This window comes from Oreochromis aureus, linkage group 13 (genome assembly GCF_013358895.1).
Source record: "Oreochromis aureus strain Israel breed Guangdong linkage group 13, ZZ_aureus, whole genome shotgun sequence".
NCBI classification, from domain to species: Eukaryota; Metazoa; Chordata; class Actinopteri; order Cichliformes; family Cichlidae; genus Oreochromis; species Oreochromis aureus.
In genome coordinates, this window is record NC_052954.1 from 18,547,767 (window position 1) to 18,575,743 (window position 27,977).

Genomic DNA, 27,977 nt, shown 5'->3' on the forward strand with positions numbered 1-27,977 from the left:
ATTTTTTTCACTTACCATCTTAGCATTTATTTACGTGTATTTACACCGGTCCAGCAGGTGGCGGCAATGCACTTGTAAGTTGGTGTGCTATCCGCCCTTAAAAGCCACAAGAAGAAGAATAAGCATCTCGAAGTGAAAGTGAATAATGTGGAGAAAAATAGTTTATATTTAAAAGCCTTGAACAAGGAACAAGCTTGTAAGTTCCGTTTCTTTATTTGAATGACGACTGCACTGTTAGCTTGTATAGGTTAATCCGAGCTACAGTAATCGAGGCTAACGTTCAGAATTTATAGCCAATCAAAGCTAAGTTAGCTAAAGATGCTGTGTTGTTGCAGTGCGCTCAGGGTAGTAAGATAAAGAAAAATCTGTCGTTTTAGCGTGAAAGTGACATGTCAAATGAAGAAAATATGCTTGGCCAGCTCGTCGTAGCTTTGTTGGGGCTTTCAGCTGTGCGTTTTTTTCGCGGTGTGCCGTCTTTGTCTGTAATTAATGCACATATATACAGGTAAAATTAACTAAAATCTGTAACTTACTGTGAACATCTACCTACGAACATCTTCGCTGAAGTCACAGAATGTAATAAGTGGACTAAAACACCTATTTAGGTCTTACTGTAGCTTCTACCCGGTACTAGGAATAAACAAAGTTTGTATTTCACTGTATTAAAGTCCAGTTATACATACCAAGACCAGTGCATTTCTATTGTTTCTATGTTGTTGCTTACAAAGGCTGAATGTCATGTTTATTTCTGGTTTGTAAGGATTTCTTTGAACAGTTCTTTTAATGACTGTACAACATAAATCTGTAATCACTTTAAAATACAAGAATTGGGTGCAAAAAATGAAGTGAATTTGGGTTTTTTTTTTCTAATCCACACCTGGTCAAAAGTATATATACAAGCTCAAATATATAAGCACCCATATTAATTTTTGGTTAGCTATTGATTTGAGATGAAGTTGAAGTACATGGAGATACTCCTCCAGTCCATGGCATTGTCAGTGTGGACATTGATGCTGGCATTCCAGTAGTTGCCACTTAACGGGAGGCTTAGCCTATGTAGTTCCAGGGTTATCACTGAACATCCTTACCAGTTCCTCTCTAACACTTTGGGTATATTTCCAGACGTTGGAAAAGACACAGCCGCATAACTTGTACTTATGTACAGTTGTTTGAAGTGATTATCTTGCTGCATAATCATGCCACCCTGGAAAAGTTCAAAGAAACCATTAAAAGCCTCAAATTACCCTGACATGCCAATGATGAGTGTATATAAACTGCAGTTTCTTACTGTGCCAGTATATTTACTTTCTTTCTCTCTAATACAGCTGGTTCTGATTAGTCTTCTGTGACGTGTTAAACGTGGATGAAGTTATGGATTCTCAAACGAGGTAAAGTATCCAAGTTAACATTTTGCTTGGCCTTGCATGATTAATTTCCAATGTACTGCTAATTAAAGAACATATTGATGGAAAATGTGTGATTATGATAAAAGTATATTTTATATGTTTTATTTTCTTTCTTTTTTGCAGCAGTTTTAACGCTGAGGTTAATCAAGAAGATGTAAAGAATGATCCTCCAAAAACTAACCTCACAGATGAAAGAGATGAACTCTGTTTTGAACCACAAACGTCTGATGCTACAGGATACAGTGCACAAACAGAGAACACACATGATGATGTGTCTTCCCAGAATTTGATGGACTGTGGGTCTGCAGGTGACACGGATGAAGCTGTGCTCACATGCAGCAAAAGTAACACAGCTCCAACACAGTGTTCTAATGGGCAGAAATCTAAGAGGCCCAGTTCACCAGGCCCTCACCCCTCTAAGACAACCTGTGTTGCTCCACACACTACCAATACAAAACTCAATCTCTGTCTTAGTATTAATTCCAAAAACCCAGTGTGTAACTCCATTGATGTGGAGATGCTCAGTCCTGATAGTCCAGTCTGTAAAACCCTGTTCAACAACTCTGCAGACCAGGATTGTGATGGAGGTTTTTGTGCAGAGCACTCTGCCTTTGCAAAGGCTCAGGTAATGGAATCTCAGCAGACTATCAAAGACTCTGATCCAGGAAGTTCAACCAAAGAAAGAGACCATCTTCCTGCAATGGGATCCGAGGATGCTGAGATAGCAGAGCACAGTGGGTCATCTAATATGAGCCAGGACTTAATTGAAAGCCAGCCAGATGCAATTTTGCAAAGGTCCTTGGAAAGATTTTCACTATACAACTTTTTTTTTTTGTGCCCTAGTGCCATTATATTCAGAATTTTCTTTAGTTAATCTGCTGTCTGCTTACCTGTTCTGCTTTTTTTCTGTATAGTGTTTCATGCCCATCGCATAACATTGAGACAAGATGGCAGGGGACGCCCATAGATGAGCTGAACAGACTACCCCAGTGTGCCCCTCCTCTGTCTCACCTGAAATCAGCACCTCATCACACTGTCACAGTCAGGGTGAGTCAACAGCCACTTCTTCCTTTGTGGATGTTTGTATTTGCTAATACAGATATGTTCACGATGGCCTGCTGAAGTTCAAACTAAGCATCAGAATGGGAAGAAAGGTTATTTAAGTGAATTTGAAGGTGGCATGAATGTTGATCGCTGCTCTGTGTATTTCAGGTTATGGGGAATTTAAAAAAAGATGTTTTCCGCCCAACATGCTTTAATATTTGTAATTCAAAAGTATTACTTTGAAAAAAAAAAAAAGACTCCTAAAGAAATAAAGCCACTCATTTAAATCACATTGCTGACAACCGAGCCTTGTTAACCTGTGAGGCAGATTTTGTTTAACTCACCATAATTATCTGTTCAAATGTTATTCTAATAAAGGATGATGCTGAAGCTGATAGTAAACTAAGGTTGTTATTGCAAAAGGAATCTGCATTTCTTTGTTTGGCTGTAAGCCCATTAGTGTGTGTCATCCCCTCACCGATACCTGGGAGTCTCTCGAGAGCACGTTTAGGACAGATGAGCACAGAGCATAGCAGCACCAGCTGTTTCAGGTGAACCAGGGGAATGTCTTCCTTTGTTACTGTCTCACTCTTTCAGTCTTTTAATACTTATGCTTATCTACTGGGATTTTCCTACACAGCCATCTCTGGGGTTTACAGAGAATAATGTGAAAAAGCGAAAATATTTAGTGAGTGGCAGTTCTCTGGCTACTAATGGCATGTCAGAGATAAATGCCCAGAGTTCTTCAGTCTCATAGGAAGTCAACAGTAACTCAAATAACCGGTTGTTACAGGCAAGGTATGCAGAAGAGCATCTCTGAATGCACAACATGTCTAACCATGAAGCAGACGGGCTACGGCAGTAACAGACCACACTAAGTGCAACTCCTGTCAGCTAAGAACAAGAAACTGAGGCTACAGTTAACATGGGCTCACTAAAATGATCCAATAGAAGATTGGAAAGACGTTGCCTGGTCCGACGTGTGTTGATTTGTACTGTGACATTCGGATGGCAGATTCAGAAGTTGAATTAAACTACATGAAAACCTGGCTCCATCCTTCCTTGTATTAACTGTCCAGGCTGGTGGTGGTTGTAATAGTCTATGGGATATTTTCTAGGTACACTTTGGTACCAACTGAGGATTGTTTCAACATGACAGCCTACCCGAGTATTGTTGCTGACTAAGTTTATCTTTTCATCTCTGAATGATCACAGTGCACAGGTTATCATCTTTCTGTTTCCAGCAGGATAATGCATCATGTCATAAAGCTCAGATAATCTCAAACTGATTTCTTGAACATCACAATGAGTTCATTGTACTCAAATGACCTCCACAGTCACCAGATCTCAGTTCGACAGAGCACCTTTGGGATGTGGTGGAACAGGAGATTTGGATCATGGCTGTACAGCCGACAAATCTGCAGCAACTGTGTGATGCTATATCAACATGGACCAAAATATTTCCAGCACCTTGTTGAATCAATGCTATAGTAATTAAAGCAATTCGGAAGGCAAAAGGAGGTCCAACTCAGTACTAGCAAGGTGTACCTAATAAAGTGTCTGGTGAGTGTGTATTATCACTTGCTTGATGAAATGTGTTTATATAAGAGAAAATAAGACTGGGAAGATTGGCAAAGATGACGTAAAGAATGGCTCTTGAGATGCAGACAGGGTGAATGAGAATGAGAGAGACAGTGCTGGGCCGAGTGAAGCCGTCCTCCATGATCCCCTGAGGGGCTCTTGTCAGTAGCAGTCCTATCAGACTATCCTCCACTGCTCGTCCCACAGGGACATAGTCAGTGCTGCTTTACTGCTACAACTTGCTCTTACCATCACCAAACATTGCCACACAAACTAGATGCTGCCAATCACTAAATTCCAAGAATGAAAATCTATTTGTAATTAATGTTTTAATTAGATCTAATGTGTACACTGAAAACTGGTTGTCTTTTAGTTCATTACGCATCAAAGAAATGTATGACTTGAAAATATGTAATGCTTGTATTTTTATTTTCTATGCGTTTACCTTTAGTGTGAGGCAATAAAAATGCCTTATATAAGATAAGCCTATATAGAAATTTTAGTTTATTCTTTAATTTTTTACACTATCTACCAAGCTGTGCTCTAACATTCAGGGGCTTTTAAAGCTAAACCAAAAGCCATTGTTTTAATGAGCAAAGGGAAAACAGTTAATTTCGTCATAATTTCTCTAAAAACAACAGTAACCTGTAAAGAACATGTTTCCCCCTTGCTTCCCTTATTTCCCTGTTACAGACAGATCTCCTCAGGGAGGGAAAAGTCCCTGTCCCATACCCTACCAAGTTCAAGGATGCATGGGATGATTCGTCAGTGAAGATGCCCTGCTCTGAGAAGAATCTGTTTCCTATGGAGACCGAGGTATAATAGTTGTATAGCATCCCTCCATCCAGACATGCCATTTCAGTACAATAAAGTTAGTTACTGCAAGAACACTGATGTAAGAAAAGTTTGTATTTATTAATTTTTTTTGATGTTGTGTAGGATGGAAATGGCGTCCAAAGTCGATGGGACCTAATCTGCACTGCTTTGCAGAGGGGGTTCAAAAGTTGTCTGGATGTGAGGGTAAGAGATCAGAGAGACTGGTTAGTCAAACCTAAAATATGGAAACCAAGCAGTTGAATCCCTGATTCGGTAAACGCTTACACTCCAGTAGACTGTTTCAAAAAGCGGAAAAATTTGTGTTGCCAGAGTTGCCAAACAAATGACCACAGTAGGCTTTTAAGTGTTTTACAAAATATTGAAGAATTTCTGGGCACATTTGTTTCCAATTATATTGTTGATACAAATCATATTCCATAAGCAACCACATGGTGGCAGAGTTTGCAACAGTTGTATTTTACACCATGTATAAAACTAGATTTGTACTTTTGTGCGCAAATGCTACATTTTCAATTTCACTTCTAACTTCTCATTCTTCTCTTCAGGATGCAATCCTGAGGTATAACACAGCCCATGCAAAGAAATGGGACTTCACTGCCCTGAACCTTCTTTGTACAGAGGTACGATGTTCAGTATCCGACCGTTACCTGATGTTTATGGGCTTGTCTTGTACAAAAGGAAAGGCATAATATTAGCACAACTTCCTAATGGACTACTGAAAATGTTATAATTCCAACAACTTGTCCTTTACAGACATGTTTGCTGAACGTGGCAGACCTAAGAACCCTTTTATGAGATCTTTACCATGAAAACAAACTCATAAAGAAATGAAGCCATTTATTTGAATCTGATTGAACCTTGTAGACTTGCAAGTCCCAGCAAAATTTAAGTCACCATGATTATCTGGTTAAATGTTAGTCTAATAAAGAATGAATCCAAAGCTGATAGTAAACTAAAGTTGTTATCACAAAGGGAATCTGCTTGTCTTTGTTTGACTGTAAGCCCATTAGTGTGTGTCATCCCCTCACGGTACCTGGGAGTCTCCCGGGAGCACGTTTAGGACAGATGAGCACAGAGCATAGCAGCACCAGCTGTTTCAGGTGAACCAGGGGAATGTCTTCTTTTTTATTGCCTTCCTCTTTATCTTTTTAAATACTTCTTATCCTCTTTTCAGACAGTTAGGGGCTATAATTGCACACATGTTATGAGGATAACATTTTTAGACATGGGACAATGATTTCTTGTCATTCAATTTTACAAGATAACTTTTTAAAGTGTCAGCCCTTTTACAGAGTTTCTCTCCTTAGAGATTGTAGATAAAGTATGATTTTTATTACTTATTATGTCTACTGCACAGGCTGAAACTTTATATTTTAACTACACCACCACCCAAAAGAGCCTAAAGATAGATGGCAAAGCAAATTCAATTTGAAGACTAATTTTATAGCTACATTTAGAGAAGCATTTGTTTTATTCCTCTTCTTGGGTATATCAATTAGGAACAAAATTGTTATAACAATGCAATGTTCAGAATTAAGTGAGTGCTTGAGATATCCAGCACAGTCCAGCCAAATTGTTATTTAAACCTAATGCTTGTTCCCTCTCATCGTGGATTACTCAGCTAAATTTAGCCCATTCAGAATTGTTTTTTTTTTCCTTCTCTGTGAAATAATTTCTTAGTAAGCCAGAAAGCTTGGCAGATCAATAGCGGTCTAAGCCTTTTTATAGCTTAATCCAATTTAATTAAAAGGCCCCATTAAGTCTGTAAGGATGCTAAGTAAGGCCAGGCAGTAAGTTGCTCTTCCCGGAAGCAATTTCATCAGCGACTCCAACTGCCTGCTCGCTGTCGTGACCACAGCAATTCCCCCACTTTTGTCATTTTTATGTTCCAAAGACATTTTATAAAGGCAAGCGGCGCTCACTGGAGAAGGACAAACCAGTGTTTAAATGACACAGTAGAAACCAGAATTTGATTACATAAGCCAGAGGTCCCCAACCCTTTTTGCGCCACGGACCGGTTTATGTCCGACAATATTTTCACAGACCGGCCTTTAAGGTGTCGCGGATAAATACAACAAAATAAAACCAGTACTGGTATCCAAAAAAAGGGAAATTCTTATTCATAACATACAGGAAAAGACCCAGGGAAACAGAGTTAACGATAAAAACGTTTAAAAAATAACAATAAAAACCCTGAAAGCCATAAATTTCACACCAAACGACTCATGGACCGGTACCAGCCCAATACCAAATGACTCCGGTCCGTGGGCTGGTTGTTGGGGACCGCTGACATAAGCAACAGTTGGCCAAGTGATGAATCCACCCACTGAATATTCTTGAATAGAAGCACACCATTGTTTTTCTTGTGACATTACCAATAAGTTTGATGTGTCACATGGCCCTCTTCCTATTGAAAAAACAAAAGTTGTATCCAAGATGGCCGACTTCTAAATGGCCACCATGGTCACCACCCATCTTGAGGAGTTTGCCCCCTCACATATACTAATGTGCCACAAACAGGACTTTAATATCACCAACCATTCCCATTTTATTACGGTGTGTCCATATAAATGGCCCACCCTGTATAACAGTGGCCAAACCAGCTGATTGATATAACAGTTTTCAGTGTCATATTTATTCTTTGTGGTCATTATGAATGCTAACCATTGAACTTCTAAGCCAATACAACCTAATTAAATGTGGTGCAACATCTTGTATCACTGGGGTAAAATAGTGACGGGATACGTTGCCCCTGGGCCTGTGACTGACAGTCCGCTCGGCATGTAATACCCATAAGGTAAAAAAGAAGAGGTTTCCAAATTAGGGCTTGTCTGTAAATTGTCTTAGTGTTTCTCCTCTGCCGAATGAAACTGTCACTGTGTCATTTTCTGATGAATGTCTGAGGGCTAAGCACAAAACCAGTCCAGGAGTACAGTGCAGCTGATGTTTCAGTACACAAACATATATATAGCAGCAAGACAACAAGGCTGTTCCTCTCATTTTTGTGCCCTGTTGCTTGCTTGTTTGCTTCTGTCTCTCTCACTGTTAAAAATGCCTTGAAATGTCAGGGTTTGACACTAAATGTATTGGGGAAAACACCCTTAGAAGACCTCTAAATTAAATAGTCAAATCAGGAGTTGTGAAGGTTGAGCTGCCAGAAAATTAAAATGACTTATAAAGACTAGAATGTATGGAAGATCAATGTCTAATCAATCACTATGCTATGAATCACTAAATCCAGACTGCCCTGATGAAACTCGGTCTGTCATATTTATGGATGTGAAATGTATAGTTTGTGTGTCCACCCTAACCTTGTGGTGAGCTGCTCTAGCTGTGGAAAGGGGGGTGGGTTGTCTTTCTGCCCTCATCCTGCCGCATCACCAGCTACCATCTATTAGTCCCACAGGAGCGCTTTATGATGTCTGCCAGCTCATTACTCCTGACAGCATTTAGTCAGACCTGCTCTGCAGCCATATAAATGCCCCTGGCCAAATCAACCACCAAAGACTTCCTGTGGAAAATCAAGCCACCCTGCCACTCTCTCCACAATTGGTCATTTGCATTTGCTCCCAGAAGGTCCATTTAATCAGCACAAGCTCCCCTGCTTACCTTGATAGAATAAGGCATGTGATTGATGACAGTGACATTCGAAGCCAATACACTCATAAATGATTGCGTTGTAAATCTGGGGCGTATGATGGAATAACTGGGTGTTTATTTTAGAGGGAATTGCAGATGGATGCTGAGGTAAGCTTCAGGCTGAAGTATGGATGCCTCAGCTGTGGCGAGCTCATTCCTAGATTGATGGTAGTTTCTTTGGAAAAGGGTTCTGTGTAGTGAACACCTCTGCAGCATTTCTGTTTCTTTTTTGTTTTTTGCACTGTTGAAGTGTTGGGATTATTGATATCTGAGTAGTGGGAGTTCATCCTATAACAACAATAAACTGAAACTAGAGTTTTTATTGTTGGATATGAGGAAAAAATTGCGTAGATATTGCTTACTGGTGTAGTTTTATGACCTCTGACTCACTGTAAAGCTGTTTTTAGACCATGTAAAGTTAATCAAACAGTTGGCTCATCCTCAGATTTTCAGTTCCATCCTGTGTCCTTGGCTTAAGAAAACAATACTAAACCTTAAAAAATGGCACGTTTAAAATTGAAGGAAAATTAACAACAAATGCACAAAACAAGGAATAATTTATGGCTCTTTTTTAATTGCATGAAACCCATGCATCATTTGTTTTGTTAATATTCAATGAGGAAAGCAATGCGTGGAAAATTTCTTTTATTTTATTTATAAAATTCAACACACATCAACATGTGTAAAATACTTGGGTTTAGGTTAATTTGAGCCTTAATTGGCCCTATGCATGAATGTGCATGTGAATGGTTGTCTGTCCTTGTTAGCTCTGTAAATCACAGCAAAAAATCCTGGCACAACTTCACCTGCTTCCAAGGTGCATGGAGAAGATGAAAGAATTAAAAAAGCAGGAACTCCAGCAACACTTGAGAAACGAAGAACAGCTTTAATAATTGACCAACGCGTTTCGGCTTGTGGCCTTCGTCAGGGTCATCCTTGTTAGCTCTGTGACAGACTGGCGACCAGGCTACGATGTATCCTGTCTCTCACACTTTGGCAGTTGTGATAAACTAGATAAGTGCAAGAAAATAGATGGATTGATGTTAAAACTCATATTTATTACATTGAATGATTTGTTCCAGTATATTTGTTGAAAGTTTTCAAAGTGCAAGAAATGAAGACGTAGGTTCTTGGCTTGTACTTATACATAAATAAGAATGATTTTGTTTTTTATTAGACAAAAACAAGTCAAAATCACGCTCTGAGTCAATGAGCATAAAATGTAAAGCACAAAAACAAGCACTGGTTTGATTCTTAAATGAATAACAAAAAAGTTACGTTTTTTTTTTTTTTTCTCTCCATTTGGTAAGAGAAATCTGTGGTGTGACAAAACAATATGTCAACTTACATATAATCAGTCACTCTGACTGCTGGCTCCGAGTAACTGACTGCCTAAGTAGGCAGTCAGCTCGACACATATCTCATTTAACAATACTTAAGCTTACATGTATTTTTTTTTTTGTCTTTTCAGTGTCTTGAGCATTGTGAGGTACAGCAACTGTTTGATACCATACTACCTGCTATGGTTAATCTTGCACTTACAGCTCCTCGGCTGTGCACAATGGTAGGTATTGATTGTTGTCTGTATTTATACCAAATTATCTATTTTTAAGGGCTTTGGAAATGTGTAAAGGTGAGGCATTACTAGTGAAAGTAGCAGTGTTTGAGGTATGCAGGAAGACGAATATAAGTGTGGTAAGTTAGCAGGAAGGGTTAGATGGTGCATCAACTTATGAGTTACAACTTGCAGCTAATAAATCCAACTCTTTGGTCCATATCAGGAACTGCTTCATTAGAAAAGAGGACTGGGAGAGGAGAGGCCCATGTTCTGCCATCCATTTCATGTGCTATGCTTGTGCACTTACGAAACTCCACTTACTTTTTGTGAATTTGGTGCACTAAGTTGGGACTTCTGAATTTTAAAATGCAGTCTATCGCTTTAGATTTCCACAAGTATTCCTGTTCCGAGCAAGACACATTGGTAGTGCGGGTTTGAAATCAGACGCTTTGAACCCCAGAAGGCCTTTTTGCAGTTCACATTACACGGAGATCCATGTCAGAGTCTTTTTAAATGTCATGTCCATTTATCCTTGTTTCCCTCTTCTGTCATCAATTTTAGCTATATGAGAATTACAGGATTGGTATTTTTGTAATCACGTTATCCATTTCAGTCTTCAGTATAATTTAATAAAGAGAATTCAGCTCCCACTTTGCACTGCAGGATAGGGGAATCCCTCTAGTTCCTGTTTATGTTGAGAGCCAGGGGCAGAAGTTTAAGTATTATCCACTTTAACTAGAGGAGGGAATTTCTGTTACAGATTCCATTTTAAAAGGGCATTATTTGCAGATATTGAATAATGAAGCTTTCTGACTCTCTCAGCTTTGTTTGGCAGTATTAAGCGTCAAGCCTAATATTTATATGTGCGTTATTAGAGCTGGTATTGATCTGCTAACTGGGCAGCCTTGGGAGGCTCTTTAGCCTTAATCAGTAAAGATGGATGGGCCCTGTGTGCCTGACTGAACAAACCTGGGGGAGAGCAAGAGAACTGGGACCTTAATTACTACCACCCATTTACCTAATGGAACTCTCTGTGTCTCCTCTGTTTGCTAGATTGCTAAACTAATTATCTACCCTCATTAGCTCTTCAGCCTACACCACTAAACCCATATTACTTTGTCTGTTTTTTCTGCATCACTCTTTATTACTGTAATCCCTTATCTCACTTTTTGCTTTGTCACTGTAGCATTGGCGTTGTAGCATCAAATCACTCATTGGATTTTTTGATTTTTCTGTTTTTTTTCTCTATTTACAGCCAATTCCTTTACTTAAGTCAAGGATGAATCAGTCTCTGACCCTTTCTCAGGGGCAAATAGCCTGTCTTTTGGCCAACGCCTTCTTCTGCACATTCCCTCGACGCAACTCCCGCAAATCCGAGTATGGCAATTATCCTGAGATCAACTTCTACAGGTGAAAGCACACAAAACAAAATAAATCACCAGCAGCCTGCTGTTATTAGTATTTTGTTCATAAAAAAAGTTTTCCCCTTCAGTGCCCACAATGTTGCTTTGTAAACCTTTATTTAGAGCAGGACAGAGGACATCCAAGGTAATTGGAGCCTCTTGCTGTTCTACCCTATAACTGAGGATCAAATCCATCCCTCAGTATCTGTAATACATATCAGTAATAGAGTTTTTTTCTTATAAATTTCAGCTATCTGCCTCAGTATGATTGTTTTGAGTGACTCTGTTTTTAATGATCCTACCATTCAAAATAAACTTATATCCATCAGGGGGCACTACTGCCTTGAAAACCCTTAATAGATGAATTATTTCTTGTTTTCTGTTTGAATGAAGCCACAGTTTGTCATTTTTTTTTAGTTGTTAAATTGCAGTTTGTGGTGTAACTGCAAACATCATGTTATAGATTTGAGGCTGGGGCTGTGGGCTGAGGATCTTTCTCTATGTTATACCCCATGTGTGGGAGGGAGATCCCAGTAGGAGTGTTAAATTGGAGTTCTTTCTTACTACCTACTCAGAACCAGTGGTGTGTTAAGAAAGCCTGGGTTAGCTAATGGAAACAAATTGTTATAATAGACTGTTTTAAAGCGAACACTTGTCTGCTTGTCTGAGTGTCACTGGCTTCTCATAACTTGAAGTGTCACTTTATTTGTAAAAAAAAAAAAAAAAAAAGTAAGTGATGCAAGTATATAGCTAAAACTTGTAACAATGATAGCTCTTCTGCTGTTGCATAACAGGTGTGAAGTATAGCTGGCAGTTGACATGGTAAAGATATAGCAGATATAGCAGATCTTTTTAAGATCTACCTAAAAGGAGAGAACATAATTTTCCACCTTAAAAGAATAAAACCTTTTTCTTTTTAAACTAATTCGGCTGAATGACCGATGAGCTTATGTCACAGTGAAGCATCCCTCATCCATAATTCACAAGAATCTCTATTCCTTCCTATTGCACTCAATGATCGCCTAATAGGCTTTCAACCAAATTTTGTTTCTCGTTTTATGAGCAGTAACCTGTGAATTGTGATGGATGGTGACCTGGATGAGCCACTACGTCACTGATCTGGTTTCTCTTCTTACAGATGTGGTTACATTTATCTAAGTCAGTTCTTCTGTTTATAGTGGCTGTTGGTTTTTTTCCTGTAAGTGTATTTAGAAGTTTATCTGGATGGAAAATTATTTTTACCGTTGTGTTTTCCTGGTCAGTGTTTTGTTTTGTTGAGTATTGGTAACAAAAAAGAAGAATTTACGTGAAACAGGACTAGAACTGTGGATGATGGTATCTTAATTTGGATAACATGTGGAGCTTCAGACATATATTGGAATGCATTTTGACACAAAACAAAGTTTTGTGTATAACAGAACAAAAGAAATTATTACAGAAAACAAAACTTGTCTGAGTGTGAAAAGTTATGACACGATGACTATGAACAGGTAGCTAATTGAATTGGATAGGCATTTGGATAGGCAAGTGTTTTTCCCCCAGTTGTGGCTAGAAAGTTGACATATTGTTTATAGGTGAGATGGGCTGGTAACAGAGTTATAATTAGATGTTGTTACATGCTTTGCAACTTCATGTTTGGACAGTAAGTGCCTCTGTATATCCTGAACACTGTCCAGACAATACCTCAACTCAATTTTCCCCTATTTCCATGAGGCCCCTTCTCCTCATTAGTGACATTTGCAATACCTTTGGGTTGTTGCCTGACACACTGAAGGCGTAGGTTCGGTAATACCTTATAATGAGTTCCCATATTCTTTGCAGAACATGAACATTTAGTGCTATGAATTTTGACATTCCTTGCTATCTACATGGGCTCTAATTGCTGGTCATTTTCAGATGGAACAAAATACATTTCTCAGTTTATTGTATAGGCTGCCTCTTGCTTTATTGATACACTGCTGCCAAATATCAACATTTGTATTCATTTTAGGCGCTTAATGGATTCCCGCGCCAGTTTGACTCACCAGAGTGACTACTTCATGACTCGTCATGGTGGTGTTTGTCAAAATAAATTGGAAAATAAATTAACTTGCTGTGGAGAAAAAGAAATTCAAAGGTGGAAAATGGATATTATTAAAACAGAATCATCTTAGCATAACACACAAAATCTGCCCACAAACAACATTTTGAGCAATCAAAATGGGCACACGGGTACATATTTGACCTCTGATGGTTCTTATCTGTATCTGATACTATGATGCCATGACATTGCCTAGCAACCACCTACTAACAGGCTAAGATGACCCGTTGGCAACATTTATGTGTAGACTGTGTGAAACATGTGGCCAATGCAGAAGTGCCTAAAAGCCTTCATTCTATCTGAAAGCCACCAGATGGCAATAGCTGTAGTTGAAAAAAATACTTCTGGTCCTGTAGAAGTCTGTGGAAGAGCGGCTTTCTGATCTGACCTTTGTAAACACTTTTGATCTGAGTTTATGGCCCCAGTCACTCATTTTTTAATCATATTGAATAAAAATTGATTTGAATTTGTAAATCTTCATTGTATTATGTTTCAAAAGTGGAGGCTTATCTGTGCTATGAAACCACATGTTTACTGGCTTGTAAACTGTTGATCACAAGTCATTATCAAATGAGTGTGCGGTTTCACAGTCGGACCCAAGGCAATAGCAGAAACACTCAATTTCATCTTTCAGTCGAATTCCATTTGGTTTTATTTATATAAGGCTAAACTACAACAACAGTCACCTGAAGGTGCTTTATATTGCCAGGTAAACCCCTACAATAATACAGGGAAAACTGCAAACAATCAGACCATCCCCTATGAGCAAGCACTTGGCGACAGTGGGGAAAAAAACAGCCATGTGGTTCGACCGGTTGAGGGTGAATGAAGAGAAAATGTGGAAGAGAGCCAGAGATCTTCAAAACCGGACTTCAGCAACCATGGGCTGAATTCACCTTTTATACTGTCTATATATTTATGCCCCTTATCATCTTATAAAAGCACAATATGATTTTAATTCACAGCAATAACATCTCATTCATATCAATATAACTTGATTTATGCATCTTAGACTATATAGACAAAGTACTGGTCGCCACATCACATCTACAGGAGCTGCTTGACAGTGGAAACCTATGTCATTAAAAAAACTGCTAATGTCAATGCCAGCAGAGGTTTGCAACTCTGTAGTTACTGAGTCAGCAGAGTGTTAGGAACCACTTTGCGCCCCAGCACTTGGCGATCCCACTCTGTAGCTTTACATAGTCTCCTGCTATCTGCCTGAATTCCTAAATGTTTCTAGTTGTTATAGTATTATACTGCAAGGAACTCCCTCCTCTAGTTCAGAGTAATATGCATCTGCTCTGTCTTTAAGGTTCAATGGAATTATTTTACAAATCCTGTCATCCTACTAATTATCTTTGATTTGGTCCATATAACCTTCAGCTGCCTTATTTTATCTAAACCATAATTGCACTTTCAGTGTCATCTGTGTGTCATCTGTTTGAGGGCACGATATCTGTGTCTGTAATGATGTAAGTATTGATTTCAGTTGCAGCGTTGGCTGTTTCAGAACCACTTGGGTCTGCCTTCACTGTCAGTATTTCTGCCTAGAGCAAAATACAGGAAACACCAAGAGAGGGGGAAAAAAGTCTTTGTGTTTCTGAGGAGATGAGACGAGACAACCACTGCAGTCTAAAATGGGTCCTGGATCGTTACGGGCCCTCCCCTTCTTGCAGTAATTGAGGGAGTGTCCGTCACTTTGCTTATCAGTTACACTAACGCTCTGTCTTGGGCAAACAGCAGCAAGCAATCTGCTGATTGCTGTTTTGGCAGAACTGTCGAGATTTGTCCTCTGTTAAGTGATGGATAGATTCAAGGGAGAGGATAGAAAGCAGAGGACTTGTCTCTTTATGGCTTGTCTTTTCCTAGGTTTGAGAAGAAAATGACATGGGGAATTCCAATAACAGTTTGGTCAACAATGAAGGCTCATTAGTAAGAAATAAATACCCACTTTTGTTTTTAAGTCATTGTGAGATGGTCTACCTTATTTGCAAGAAAATAGCTGAACAGGTAATGGCAAAACTGTCAGAAATATTGCCTCCATATGCACTTTATGCAGTAGGTACAGTTATAGAGGACAAGAACCAACTAATTACTGTCCTTAAATGAAAATTGCTTCAGTATATTTTGTAACAAAATCCTTCATAATTAGTAGTCCTTCTTTCTTCAGTGCGGTATAATTTGTGGCTATACTGTAAATCCCACTGTAATTTACTTGTGTTTCACTTACACTTTCTCATAGTCATGTTGTCCTCTAGGATACATTATGCCAAATTAACACTGACTAAAGGAATTGATGGGGTGAAGGGGTTCACAGAGGATGAGTAAGGTGCTGTGTAAGGAATAGTGTAGAGAAAACCAAAATTGACATGGAAAAATTATCTTAAATAAATTGCTTTTTTTCTTACTCAGAGTAAGGCTTTTAGCAAATGACCTTTTCATTTAATTTGTTCCCTCTGTTTTTATTTCTTTACCGGTCTGAGCAGAAAGTGGTGGGAGGGAGAGATGGATCCTGAACTATGGTTAGTCATCAGCTTAGGTCGCTTTTAATGGAGGGAGTGTACTAGAATGGGGGTGATTTAAGCTTTCCATCCAATGCTCTCTCCATCCCTCCACCCTAGTTTAATAGTAACTGAAAAACTGAAACGGGGCCTCAGGCAGTGCCGTTGTATGAAGGATGAGGGTAGATGGGAGAGACATCATGCCAGTTTGAAAGCGTGACTTCACTCATGTTCCTGTTGTGCAGTGAGCTTTAGATAATAAATGAGTTAAACATTAATGCCTCTCATCTTCTTAAATGTAACACATTATTTAATGTCAAAAAAACAGGTGCTATTATAAAGTTCTGGAACTTGCCCCATAAAAATCTAAAATTAGACCTGAATTAAATTTGGCTCCATATTCCATCGTAGATATTCTGGGAAAGTCGTGCTTTCAGCATTGCTTTGGAAGTGTTGCTCTGATGACTTGCACTTCTACATGCATCCTAGGTCCACTCCCGTTGGTCTACTGGATAGTTGGATAGATAGCACAATGCCAAGTGCCACCATTCAATTTGTTTGACTGTTTATTTGCCTATTTACTCCTCCTTTTTTCAGAAGTTGTATAAACCTTTTCATGTAGTGTTTTAAATTAAGTGGTTTTTAACTCAGACATAAATTTTCTTTTGGTTTCAGGTTGTTTGAAGGTTCTTCACCAAGAAAAATTGAGAAATTGAAAACTCTGCTGTGTTACTTCAGGAGAGTTACACAGAATAGTAAGGAATGAAAATAACTAACATAATGTTGTAGAAGTTGTTGCGCTTTTCTGTGTCTTTCAGTTAAATAACCTTTTGTCTGTTTTATTTTTAAGCGCCCAAGGGTCTTGTTACATTTACAAGACAAACACTAAACAATCCACCAGACTGGGAAAGGTAATAATTACTTCTCTGGTTCCTTATGAACATAATGAACTAATGAACTGCATTTAAAATAAATTATATTGCGATTCATAGCATACTCTGTCCATAACAAATAACATATTCTGCATTCTATGAAGGCATGTAATTGTTGTAGGGGAGTAATTGTTATTTTAACAGGAAGTAAAACCAAGAAATTCTATCAAAGTTTCACTAAATCTTCCCTGAATAACTCTGAAGTGTGTTGATGTTGTCTGAGTGGGATAGTGACCATCAACTCCTCATAGCTTCTTTGGTGCTCATGTGCACAGCTAATTGCCATTATCTAAATTCCTACAATGAAAGTAGTAGTAGGAAAGAGTAAAGGGCCCCAATATGGATGAGAAGTCTTCAGGTTAAGCTGGTAGTTTATATTAATTTTATACATCAGTGTAGTGTATTCCACTTAAACATGTTAACTGGATGACTATTTCTTAAACAAGCACATGAATGTTGAAATGTTTGTAATCGTTGTTTTGTTTTTTCTCCCCCTTTTTTTTGGTCCAGTTCTCAGACTCAGCTGACACGCCTGCATATCACTTGTGAAGGGACAATTGAGGAACATGGATATGGAATGCTCCAGGTAGGAATGTTTTACCACACACTAAGCACACAGTTTTACCTCTGACTTCAGTAATTAAATACTTCCATGTCATCCATGTCTTGTTAAAAATATCAAAAGCATTTCTTAACAGCATCTTTCTTTTTTAATGTGAGCTGAAATTTTCAATTTTCAATACAAATAGTATTCTGCAGTTTTTACTGTCGTTACACGTAATGAGCATGATTCTGTCGATCAGTCCATTTTTCTTGCTTTAAAAAGTAAAAACATAACCTTCAGCTTTAAACCAGTTGTATGATTTTTGTGCATATCAATGCAAGTTATTGAATCTCTGTCTGCAGTGAGTCACCCCATCTCCTCACCCCCCTTGTTGTTTCTGTGTAGCTGGCGCATTTATTTTACTCTAGTTGACAGCTGATGTATACACATGAGTAGCTCCGAGTGGCAAGGGTGGAGGAGAGGACCCTGGGGTGGGGGATGAGGGAGAAGGAGGCACACAGAGACAAAGATGACGTCGGGGAGCCATCTCACTGGGGTGACCCAGTGAGCTTGGAGTCCTGTAGGCGGATTGATGGCTACCTCAGCAGGCTGGACATTGGTTGTGTGTTGAGTTTCGATAGGGCAGAGCGAGCTGTCATCCTGTCAGGAGGTGAGATTGAAGGGTGGGGGGGTGAGGTTAGGGGTAAACCAGTGAAGGTGAGGAGTTGAGTGGCTGGTTAGAAAACATACACAAACCCACTGTCACACAGATTGACGTAGCTGTGGGCCACTGAGCAGAACCTTCACCCCTGACAAGCTGTTTAAATATCCGCATTGTGATTTGAATGGGATGTTCTCTTATGCGTGCCACAAAAACAAGATCTGGTCTTTCATGGCATGAAGCTCAAGCACCACACTGAAAATACTTCCCCAAAGAAACAGAAGTCCTAGAGATGAGCAAAAACATATTGGTTATTGGAATGGATTTATCTTATTTCAACAAATCCCTGGGCTGTTTTTTAAAACGTAATTTCTTGGACTATATTCAGTGTAGATCTTGAACTTTGTGAGTAACAGAGAGAATTTTGAAATGTGGAAAATGTCATTAATATCAGTCCAGACTGTTATTTCGGTCATTTTATATCATTTATATCATTATTTATGTGTATTTTTTTTAGTTGGATTGGGTTAAATGGTAAATGGCCTGTATTTATATAGCGCTTTACTAGTCCCTAAGGACCCCAAAGCGCTTTACACATCCTGTCATCCACCCATTCACACACACATTCACACACTGGTTGAAGTTTTTTAAGGCTGAAAAACATATTTAGGTCATGTGACTACAAAACAAGCCCGACTCATCACCACTCCACCACCGTGCTTGACATGGTTTGAGGTGTTTGTGCTGAGAAGCTGTGTTGGTTTCATCAAACATCTCCAGAAGACATTGTTCAAGAAGTCTTGGTGTTTGTTCAGATCCAAATTGGCAAACCTACGCTGTGCTTCCATGTTCTTTTTAGAGAGAGAGAAGAAGATTTCCCTTGGCAACCCTTCCATACTATTGTCTTTTTCTAATTGTATTGTCATGAACTTTAATTTTTAACATGGTAGCTGAGGCCTGTAGAATCAGAGCTGTGGCACTTTTGTTTTCCTTACCTGACTGTATATTGATTCTCTGGGTTTGTGACTTTAGATTGTGACACTAGGAGTTGGTGTCGAGTCGGTTTGGTTGCAGTTTTTGACATAACTCAAATATATTGTTCAGTCTTAAAAATTTCGGGTGGACAAGTCCTGTACTTTTAGTAAGTTATAAAAGATGCAAAGGGAAATCAATGACCTTTTATTGCCCCGTTCCTTTTTCTCTTTGTTGAATAAACACTGAATAGATAATGAATAGTGAGGCCTCCTAGAAAATGCAAAACTCAGACATGTGCAAAATCTGCACACATTCATGCACTGTAGATTTGAAGTACATGTTTAGACTTCATGGGTTGTGTTCTGTTAGAATTTCCTGATTGGATTATTTCCATGCAGGAAGGATCATTGCAATGATCTTTATAGATTTATCTGATATAAATGGCCACAGTGGACAAAAGGATAGATAATGAGACACTAATTGAAGTATTTGTTTAAATAATAGGAGTGACAGTGACAGAATTTCACAAATTCTCTCATTTGCACTGATAGGTCAAAGGGCAGTATGTCATACCGTACATGTCATGTCATGCAACAGACCAAATAGAAATCTGTATTTTTTAAATAAATGTTCATTTCAAGTTTGAGGCCACCAACAAATGTCCTTCTTCTTTCTTTCTTTTTTTTTTTTTTAAATTTCACTAGGTGGACTTTGCCAACAGATTTGTAGGTGGTGGAGTCACAGGACATGGACTGGTCCAAGAAGAAATCAGGTTCCTTATCAACCCTGAACTCATTATCTCTCGCCTCTTTACTGAAGCTCTTGAATACAATGAATGCCTCATCATCACAGGTGTGTAGTTTCTTTGTTTTTCTCACGCAAATGTGTATTTTTAAGCCTTGAAGCTTTGATTTGTATGACATTTTTACTGGGAACTTGATCACTGCAATCAATTTTTTTTTTTTTTTTTTTTAAGTTAAAGAAAAAGTGATTTAATGTGTTGGGGTTGTTTTCAGGTGGATAAGAAGATTGTCTCCCTGCTCTTTCTGCCTGGGGAATGGGTCCTGACTTTTGTTTGTGCTTATGTGCTGAACAGCTTTCTTGGAGTCACTGAGCAGGGCACTGTAAGAGTCACCATGTGGGGACTTTGTTGTCCTTCGGGGGATCTCAATGCTCACCTGGGCAACAATAATGAGAGCCTGATGAGCATGATCCTCCGGAGAGTCCATTTATTAGTTAGAACCTCTGATTCAGGAGGAACAGTGTGGTTTCAACCTGGTTGTGAAACACTTGAAAAGGTTATTTATGGGAGTTTGACTGACTGTGTCCCCTGGGATGTCCTGTGGGATGTGCTTCAGGAGTATGATGTTTCTGGCCTCTTGTTTTGGGCTATAGCTAAGTGAAAGCATGCTATGCATTGCTGGCACTTAGTTGGACTTGATTCTGGTGGGGTTTGGGCTCTGCCAGGGCTGCCCTTTGTCACTGGTTGTCTTCATAACTTTCATGGGTAGAATTTTGAGGCATAGGCAAATAGCGGCTTGTCTCTAGCTTGACGGCCTCAGAATCACCTCTTTGCTTTTCGTGGATGAGGTGGGGTTTTTTTGTTTTGTTTTGTTTTTTTTGCTTCAGTGACTAATGACCTCCTGGTCATACTGGGGTGGTTTGCAACTGAATGTGATATGGTGTGAATGATAATTGGCAAGTCAATTTTGAGATAGTAGTTGTTGGCTGGAAATGGGTGGAGCGCTCACTCAGTGCTGAGAAGGAGATAACTTGTCCACTTGCTGCCTCGAGTAGAGGAGCTGTGCAGTGTGGGGTACAGTGTGATCTGTGGTGGTGGTGAAGAAACAGCAAAGCTATCAATTTACTGGTTGATCTACATTCCTACTCTAATAAGTCAGTAGCTTTAGGTAGTGACTGAAAGAGTAATTTTGTGGACATAAGTGGGGGAAGTGAGCTTCCTCCGAAAGGGCTCTCCTTTAAAGATAGGATGAGGAGTCATTTAGAAGGGGCTCAGTATTGAGCTGCTATAGTACCTTTACATATCAAAGGAGATGGTCGAGGTGGTTTAGACATCTGACTAACATGCTTACGGGCACCTTCTACAGGTATGGCCTACCAGGAGAAGATGTGGCGGAGTCAGGACGTGCTTGAGAGCTTACATCTGTTAATGGCTTTGGAATGTGCTGGTGTCCCGCTTCTATACCGCCTTTCAGAGCTTGAGGAGGTGGTTGTGGAGAGGAAAATCTAGAGTACTGAGCCCGCAACATAGAAACATTGTCATGAAATGGATGGCTAGATAGATAGATCGATAGATAGATTTATTGATTGTGTAATAATACTTGAGTATCAAGGCAAGCTGTCCCCTTATGTAATGTACATGTACTGGATTATTTCAAGTAGAAAGTAAACACTATTACAAAACATATAGAACCACTAGACACTGATATATGGTGTAACCAGACTATTAATACTCTACATTTAATTTATCTTCATGCCATGGGGTATATAGGCTATTATTTGGCAATTATTCCTTGGTATTGTGTTGGCTTTCCTCTTTCTCCAATAGAAAGTAGACACATCTATGTATCTCCCATGCCTTTCTAGTATTACATTTTGGTTCAAACCGGTGTTTCGTCCATCACTGAGTTATTTTCTCCTGTTCATTGAGCTCTTTGTGTTTATTGGGCTCCATTTATTTTTGCCCTCATACTTCCTTCCAGTCCGAAGGTAAATCCATTGCATTGATTCAGATGGGACTGCTTGGTTATCCTTCATTTCTCCCAAGCAGAATTGCTCTATTTTTCAACCTCCAACTCACTGTTTGGGTTATTCTTCCCTCTCATTTGCCTCCCTCCCTGCAATTATGGTCATCCTACCTTTTCTGTGTTTTTTCCATGCCTCACATCTCGACAGTGTCAACAGAAAGAAGTATGTGCAGATTAAGATATGCAGACGTGTGGAAAAAACTAAACATAACATAAACACTTACTTTGTTTTACTGTTTTGATGCTTTTATTTTGATAAAATGATCATTTTGAGACATTATGCTGTTTGATAAATTCATCTTTTTGACATGAGAATATATCTTTTTGACTTAACTTAAATCGCTCAAAAATGCCTGCTATTGATTGATTCTGGGTTTATTTTTTTAACATGACACAAATCTGAAAAAAATTAAAATAAATTTACATTGTCTGATGTCCCTCGGCATACTTTATATGCTTGTTATTATGGGGGGTTGAAAAGTAGAGAAAACAAACAGTTAGGATGACGTTCACGCTGCTGGACCACTTCACCAAAGAAACACACACAATGAAAAAAAAACGAACTCTGTCAGCAAGCCAATCGTTGTCTGTTTTTATGTGGCGCCATGTTGTCTTCCTTGAAATTCCTATCTCTCCCCAGTGACCTTCAGGTGGTTAGTCACTGTCCCCCTCTTTCCCTCCCCTCATAGTGCTTCCCCTCCTTCTTCCATCCTCCTCCTCTCCACTTAACTTTATTACATTTGGACAGAAAAGAATTTATAGCCCAACTAAGGTCATTGCTGCACTAATGGAATGGGCCAGTTATGCCATAGATTCATTAAAACCTTCAGTATTCCTTGCACGAATGCTGTGTTTCCTCTTAAAGTCCCATTTCTCTTGCTAGACTCTTTTCTCTTTTGTCAAGTTGATCATATTTCTTCATCTTTAGTGATGCCCTAGCACAAGTCTTCAAGTGCATCTGGAACTTAAATGTCAGAGTACTTGTAAAACAAAACTCAAGTCTAAGTTTGAATGCCCACTGGCGTCTTACACCGGACGGCAAGGTCTGCGATGCAATCTCCTGATGGACGTCAGTATAGCGGGATGCCATTATGGGCGGTTGCCAGACTGAAGTGGCTCAAGGTGAATAGAGAGAAGGAAGAATTTTGATGGGCACAGTGATATGGGCAGCCTGTTCTTTGACGTTAGGAATCGCTGGTGTTGTGGAAAGCACTTTAATTGCAGGGCTGGACCTGCAGTGGCACAGTACGCTTAAAATAAAGCAACTGCTCCTTTTGTTTGCACAGCCAGTGCCTTACTCCGCATATTACTGGTTAAGAAAACACCATTTCTAATGTGTTCCCCAGTGGAAGCCAAAAAAAGTTTTATATGTAATGCGGAAAAAAATGTACATTAAAATATTTTTATTAAATATTTGCAAAATTATCCATAATTGCTGGTTTTTGTTCTAGTGGCTTCTACCCTTTAACTTAAGAAACACTTTCTCGTACTCTGCTCATACAACTTTAATCTTCTATGTTAATCACATGTTTAACTCCTACTCTTCAACAAAGTGTTATATAACCACATCATTCCTAATGTATAATGTATGGAGCCTTTAATGGGCAGCCTTTTCAGAAAGGAGCACAGGTGTATTATTCTAACCCTTAGGACATAACCTTAAGTGTTATAAAGGACTTAATCTCTTAAAAACACGGGTGTGTCAGTAATTAATTTTTGCTTGTTCTGTTCTTACATTTTCTCCAGTTGTAGCTCAAAGCTTTTCATTTAAAACCTCATAGCAGATTACTTATTAAATCAGTGGGCTTTATTTATGACAATTCAATATAAGCTGATACTCTGTATGCTCATGTGGAGCATAGAAAGCGCTAAATTTGATTTTAGAACCTGCTGTGTGCTCTGACTGCTGAGCAATGAGTAATATTGTATATCCCTCGTCATATACTGCAGGAGCTGAACAATACAGTAAGTACTCTGGCTATGCTGAGAGTTACAAATGGGTGGGCAGCCACGAAGACGAGACACCCAGGTAATCTTTTTTCCTCCCCTTCATAGGATTATTTTTGTGTGTTTGTTGGTACTTGTGCTGATGTTTTAAATGTAAAATCTTTCTTTCATTTTCAGGGATGACTGGCAGAGAAGATGTACAGAGATTGTGGCCATTGATGCTCTTAAATACAGGCACTTCCTGGAACAGTTTCTCCCCGAGAAGATGACCAGAGAACTCAACAAGGTGAGGGAAGATTTAGTTCAGCGGTTCTTTTTCCAAACGTGTTTGTGAAAGGTGGCAAGAAACCTATAAAGTACTGCTCTAATTTGTAGTACCTTTTAAAAGGTGTCAGTGCGATGGTGCAGAACACGGCCGATGTTGTAGTGTTTTTGATAAAAAGTTCACTACCATGAGCTTTGACATTTTGTCTGGTACAGCTGCAAAAAATGTCAGTTAAAATCTAAGTGATCTGTAAAACCACTCAACTGCTAAATACTACATAACTCTCAATAGTATTACTCTCAATTTACTGCAGTTTTTTTCTCCACATGACTAAGAAAAATAAAAATACATATTATGCACTTTTTTAACAGACTTGTTTCTCTTCTCGGTCAAGTAAATGCTTTATTTTTATATTTGCGTATGGTTCAGCCTGAGGGTTAACACTTTCCCCCACATTATACATTAATGTGATTTTAATTAATTTTAATAGAAAAGACTGTACTGTTTGTTTGTCTTCCCCACTCTTACATCCTTCTCCCTCTTTTGTTTTCATTCCAGGCGTACTGCGGCTTCCATCGAAATAACGCCAACAGGAAGCACCTCTCTGCAGTGGCCACAGGCAACTGGGGCTGCGGAGCTTTTGGTGGAGACACACGGCTCAAAGGTATAATTGGATGATTTATGGCAACAAAATCTACAAAATAAACTAGGCTAGCATCTGTGTCGCATTTCTTACATTAAAATTTTAAGTCTGGATTCCCAAGACTGCAGTGAATATCAGTAGCTCAGACTTGATCACGGCATCTCCCAGTCAGTAGAGCCCCTGCTGAAGGACTTTCAGCATTTATGTAGCATGTAGTGTACGACAATTTCCAAGATGCTGTTTTCTCTCAAGCCTCTCTAGTCAATTAGAAGCTCTCCCAGGGTGTCAATCTACTGTCCCTTTTCAGTCTTTTATAGATCATCTGACACATTTATGTTTTCCATTAAATGGGCGATTGATTACAGAGAAAGAAGACCATAAATCCAGCTGATGCTGGTCTCCGTTGGCTTACACAACATCAGTCTTCATAAGCAGGGAGACCCTTACTGTTGTTTTTTGGCCAATTGTGTGTTGGATGTGCAGAGTTTCCTTTATGCCTAAATTCATGGCGCATGTACCCTGTTTTTGCAGTGCACATTAGTGCTTTAAGGTTGTGCTTCTGCACAGTTGGATTTAAAACTGAAGCTGCTAATTTCCTCTGCAGCATGCTATGAATAGATCCCCTGGACTTCACATAGTCCCCGAGGATGATATTAGCTTCCGGGGGGCCCCGCCCATTAGCTCCAGTGTTAGCATAGTTGGTATTTTTGGAAGCTAATAACTGTATTTTACATGAAAGTCCAGGAGCTGACTTGAGATGTGGTATTTACATAACGATAGGCGGGTATTTTGAAGTAAAGATTACAGAGCTTTTGCAAATGATGTCACGTTTTGTGTGTTCATTAATCTGAAATGTATAACCATTCTGTTAAATATTTAAAACTCATGAAACCTAATTTGCAAGAGCTCAGAGAATGAATGCTGTTTACGAGGCTATTCTACCAACACTGGATTATTTACCCTACTAATACAAATTGCCACTCCTGTTCTTTTGTGCCACAGGCTGTACGTTATCTGGCTTATTGACCAATTATTTAGTCTGTCATGCTTTTCAACACTCAGTTACACCTTTATAGTTTTATTCTGAAACCAATGGTGCAAATAGAGTGAATGTTGTCGCCTGAATTTTCGTCTTGAAATTCACCTTCTCTCTTTTTCAGCGCTGATTCAGTTCATGGCAGCAGCAGAGGCTGGGCGAGATGTGGCGTATTTCACATTTGGAGATGCTCAGCTGATGAAAGATGTTCATGACATGCACGCTTTCCTCACCGAGAGACGGGTCACCGTTGGTAAGATTCGCACACAAGAAGTTTGTGGCTAAGCTGTGGTCACTCAGTAGAATTATTAGAAACAGGAACTTTTTGCTTTTGCAGCTCAAGGAGGTTTTCCTTCTTGGTGTCATTACAGGAATGTGTGTATAAATAACAGCACACACTCCATGGGTATGTTAAGGTACTCTACCATATGGGCCATCTCCCCGCTCCTCAGCTCATCCATTCAGCCTGAGCCGCAGAGTGGATTACTGCCTAAACTGGCCCCGGCCTCTTCCCTCCCCCTCTTTTCATTTTTCTTCTGTTGACATTTATTGAAGCCTTTCAGAGAAATTCCCCTCTAGCCATCCATTTCCTAAAGTGGAGCTACAGAGGGGGAAAAAAAAAAGATTGCAGTATGTGAGTGCGTATGTGCGCTTGATTTATAAATGAGCCCGAGTACACCTTCATTTTTTTTCTTACCTGCTTGAGTGTCTGTGTTTCTCTCGTTCACGATCCGTTTGTGCTTTTGGTCCTATTCTCTTAAATCCCGTCTTCCTTACATGTTTCTTGACCCCGTCCCTTTTGTCTCTCCTCCACCTCTCTTCCCCTCTCTTCACCACCGTTTTTACCCTCACAGGGCAGCTGTACGACCTTTTAAACCAGTACTTCAACGAGGTGTGCAAGAATTGTCACACGACACGACCTGACGTCAGCCTCTACAGATTCATCTATGAGACAGTCTCTTCCCCAGCAGCCTCCGACACCTTGAACAGTGCTAAGGATTCTGGGATGTCTCCTGTGACTTCAGACTCTCATTAACAGGAAAACAACTGTAACCTAATCTTACCTCCCTTCTCCAGTCACACTTTGTAAAAGAGTCAGTGTGCCCTTAGTATTGTGGTTACGGTCACTTGTTTCCCCCCCTCTCTCACACGCACACACACACACACACACACACGCACCCTCTAAGTTTGTGATCCCAACATGCAAACTATCAAAACACAGTTCTGCCTTTCTCACTGGTGGTATTATAGGAATCTCATAGTACGGCACCAAATGTGGTGACTTTTTTCTGAGACTTATAGCAATAGTAAATCCTGGTTGCTGTTAGGCCTTTCTTTAGTCCAGATGTAATGTGGAGGGGTTTTTTTTGTTTGTTTTTTTACACACTAAATACAAATATGCCCAAATATTCATCATATGCATGGTTGTGAACAAATTTCACCATTGATAATCCAGGACATGATAATCCTCCCTGGTTATCGTGTCTTGTATTGTGTTTGCTACACTTTATGGATGAGTTGTGTTCTCTACTCACTATACCCAGGCTATGGTGAGGTGCCTGAATGAGATGCCATACTGTAGTCTATGCATGGGTAACATTTATTTATCAAATATTCTACAAATATATGCTGCTCTTTTATATCCTGTCTGATACCGAAGTGTAACATACATATTGTCCTTAAGGCATATTTTACTATGGATCACAACAATCAAATAATCACTAGTAATGTAAATCATCTCAAATTAAACATACAGGAAATTTAAGCTCACAGTCTAGACATTTCATTTTACTCTGAACACCTTCATTTGCTACCTACAGGGGGATTAATTAAAGTTAAAATGGCACGAACAATATTTTTGTTAATGTTTTTACACAACATTTATTTTGGGGATCACGTTTTCTATTATTTACTGTGTTTTCTGATTGGCAGTGTGGATTCTATTTAATGGGTTTGTGGTTACATTAAAGCCTGTGAGTATTGCATAGAACTGTAATTTAGGCTTTTAGGTTGTACGTTTTATTATAATTTCTTAATAAAAGTATGACATGTATTTCTCTGCTCTGCGTTGTTTCCCTGCTCAAATAAACACGGTTCACTGACTAAAGTGATCGGCACAATGTGAAATTTAGCTGCAATGATTGAACCGAAAAT

At 39.2% G+C, this 27,977-nt stretch overlaps 1 protein-coding gene across 2 annotated transcripts; it reads left to right on the top strand.

Moving 5' to 3' along the window:
* parga (poly (ADP-ribose) glycohydrolase a) lies at window positions 1–27,876 on the top strand. Of its 2 annotated transcripts, none has more exons than XM_031735211.2 (18): window positions 1–196; window positions 1,326–1,388; window positions 1,530–2,201; window positions 2,321–2,453; window positions 4,725–4,847; window positions 4,971–5,051; window positions 5,414–5,488; window positions 9,979–10,071; window positions 11,321–11,475; window positions 16,728–16,807; window positions 16,903–16,963; window positions 17,495–17,570; window positions 19,869–20,016; window positions 23,883–23,961; window positions 24,057–24,165; window positions 24,703–24,808; window positions 25,948–26,076; window positions 26,678–27,876. In XM_031735211.2, the coding sequence occupies exons 2-18, from the start codon at window positions 1,372–1,374 to the stop codon at window positions 26,857–26,859; spliced, it is 2,319 nt and encodes a 772-aa protein (XP_031591071.2). In that variant the 5' UTR covers window positions 1–196; window positions 1,326–1,371; the 3' UTR covers window positions 26,860–27,876. The 2 variants fall into 2 exon arrangements, with proteins under 2 accessions (XP_031591071.2, XP_039477729.1); XM_039621795.1 differs by having other exon boundaries at window positions 1,533–2,201.
* The last annotated feature ends 101 nt before the right edge of the window (window positions 27,877–27,977 follow it).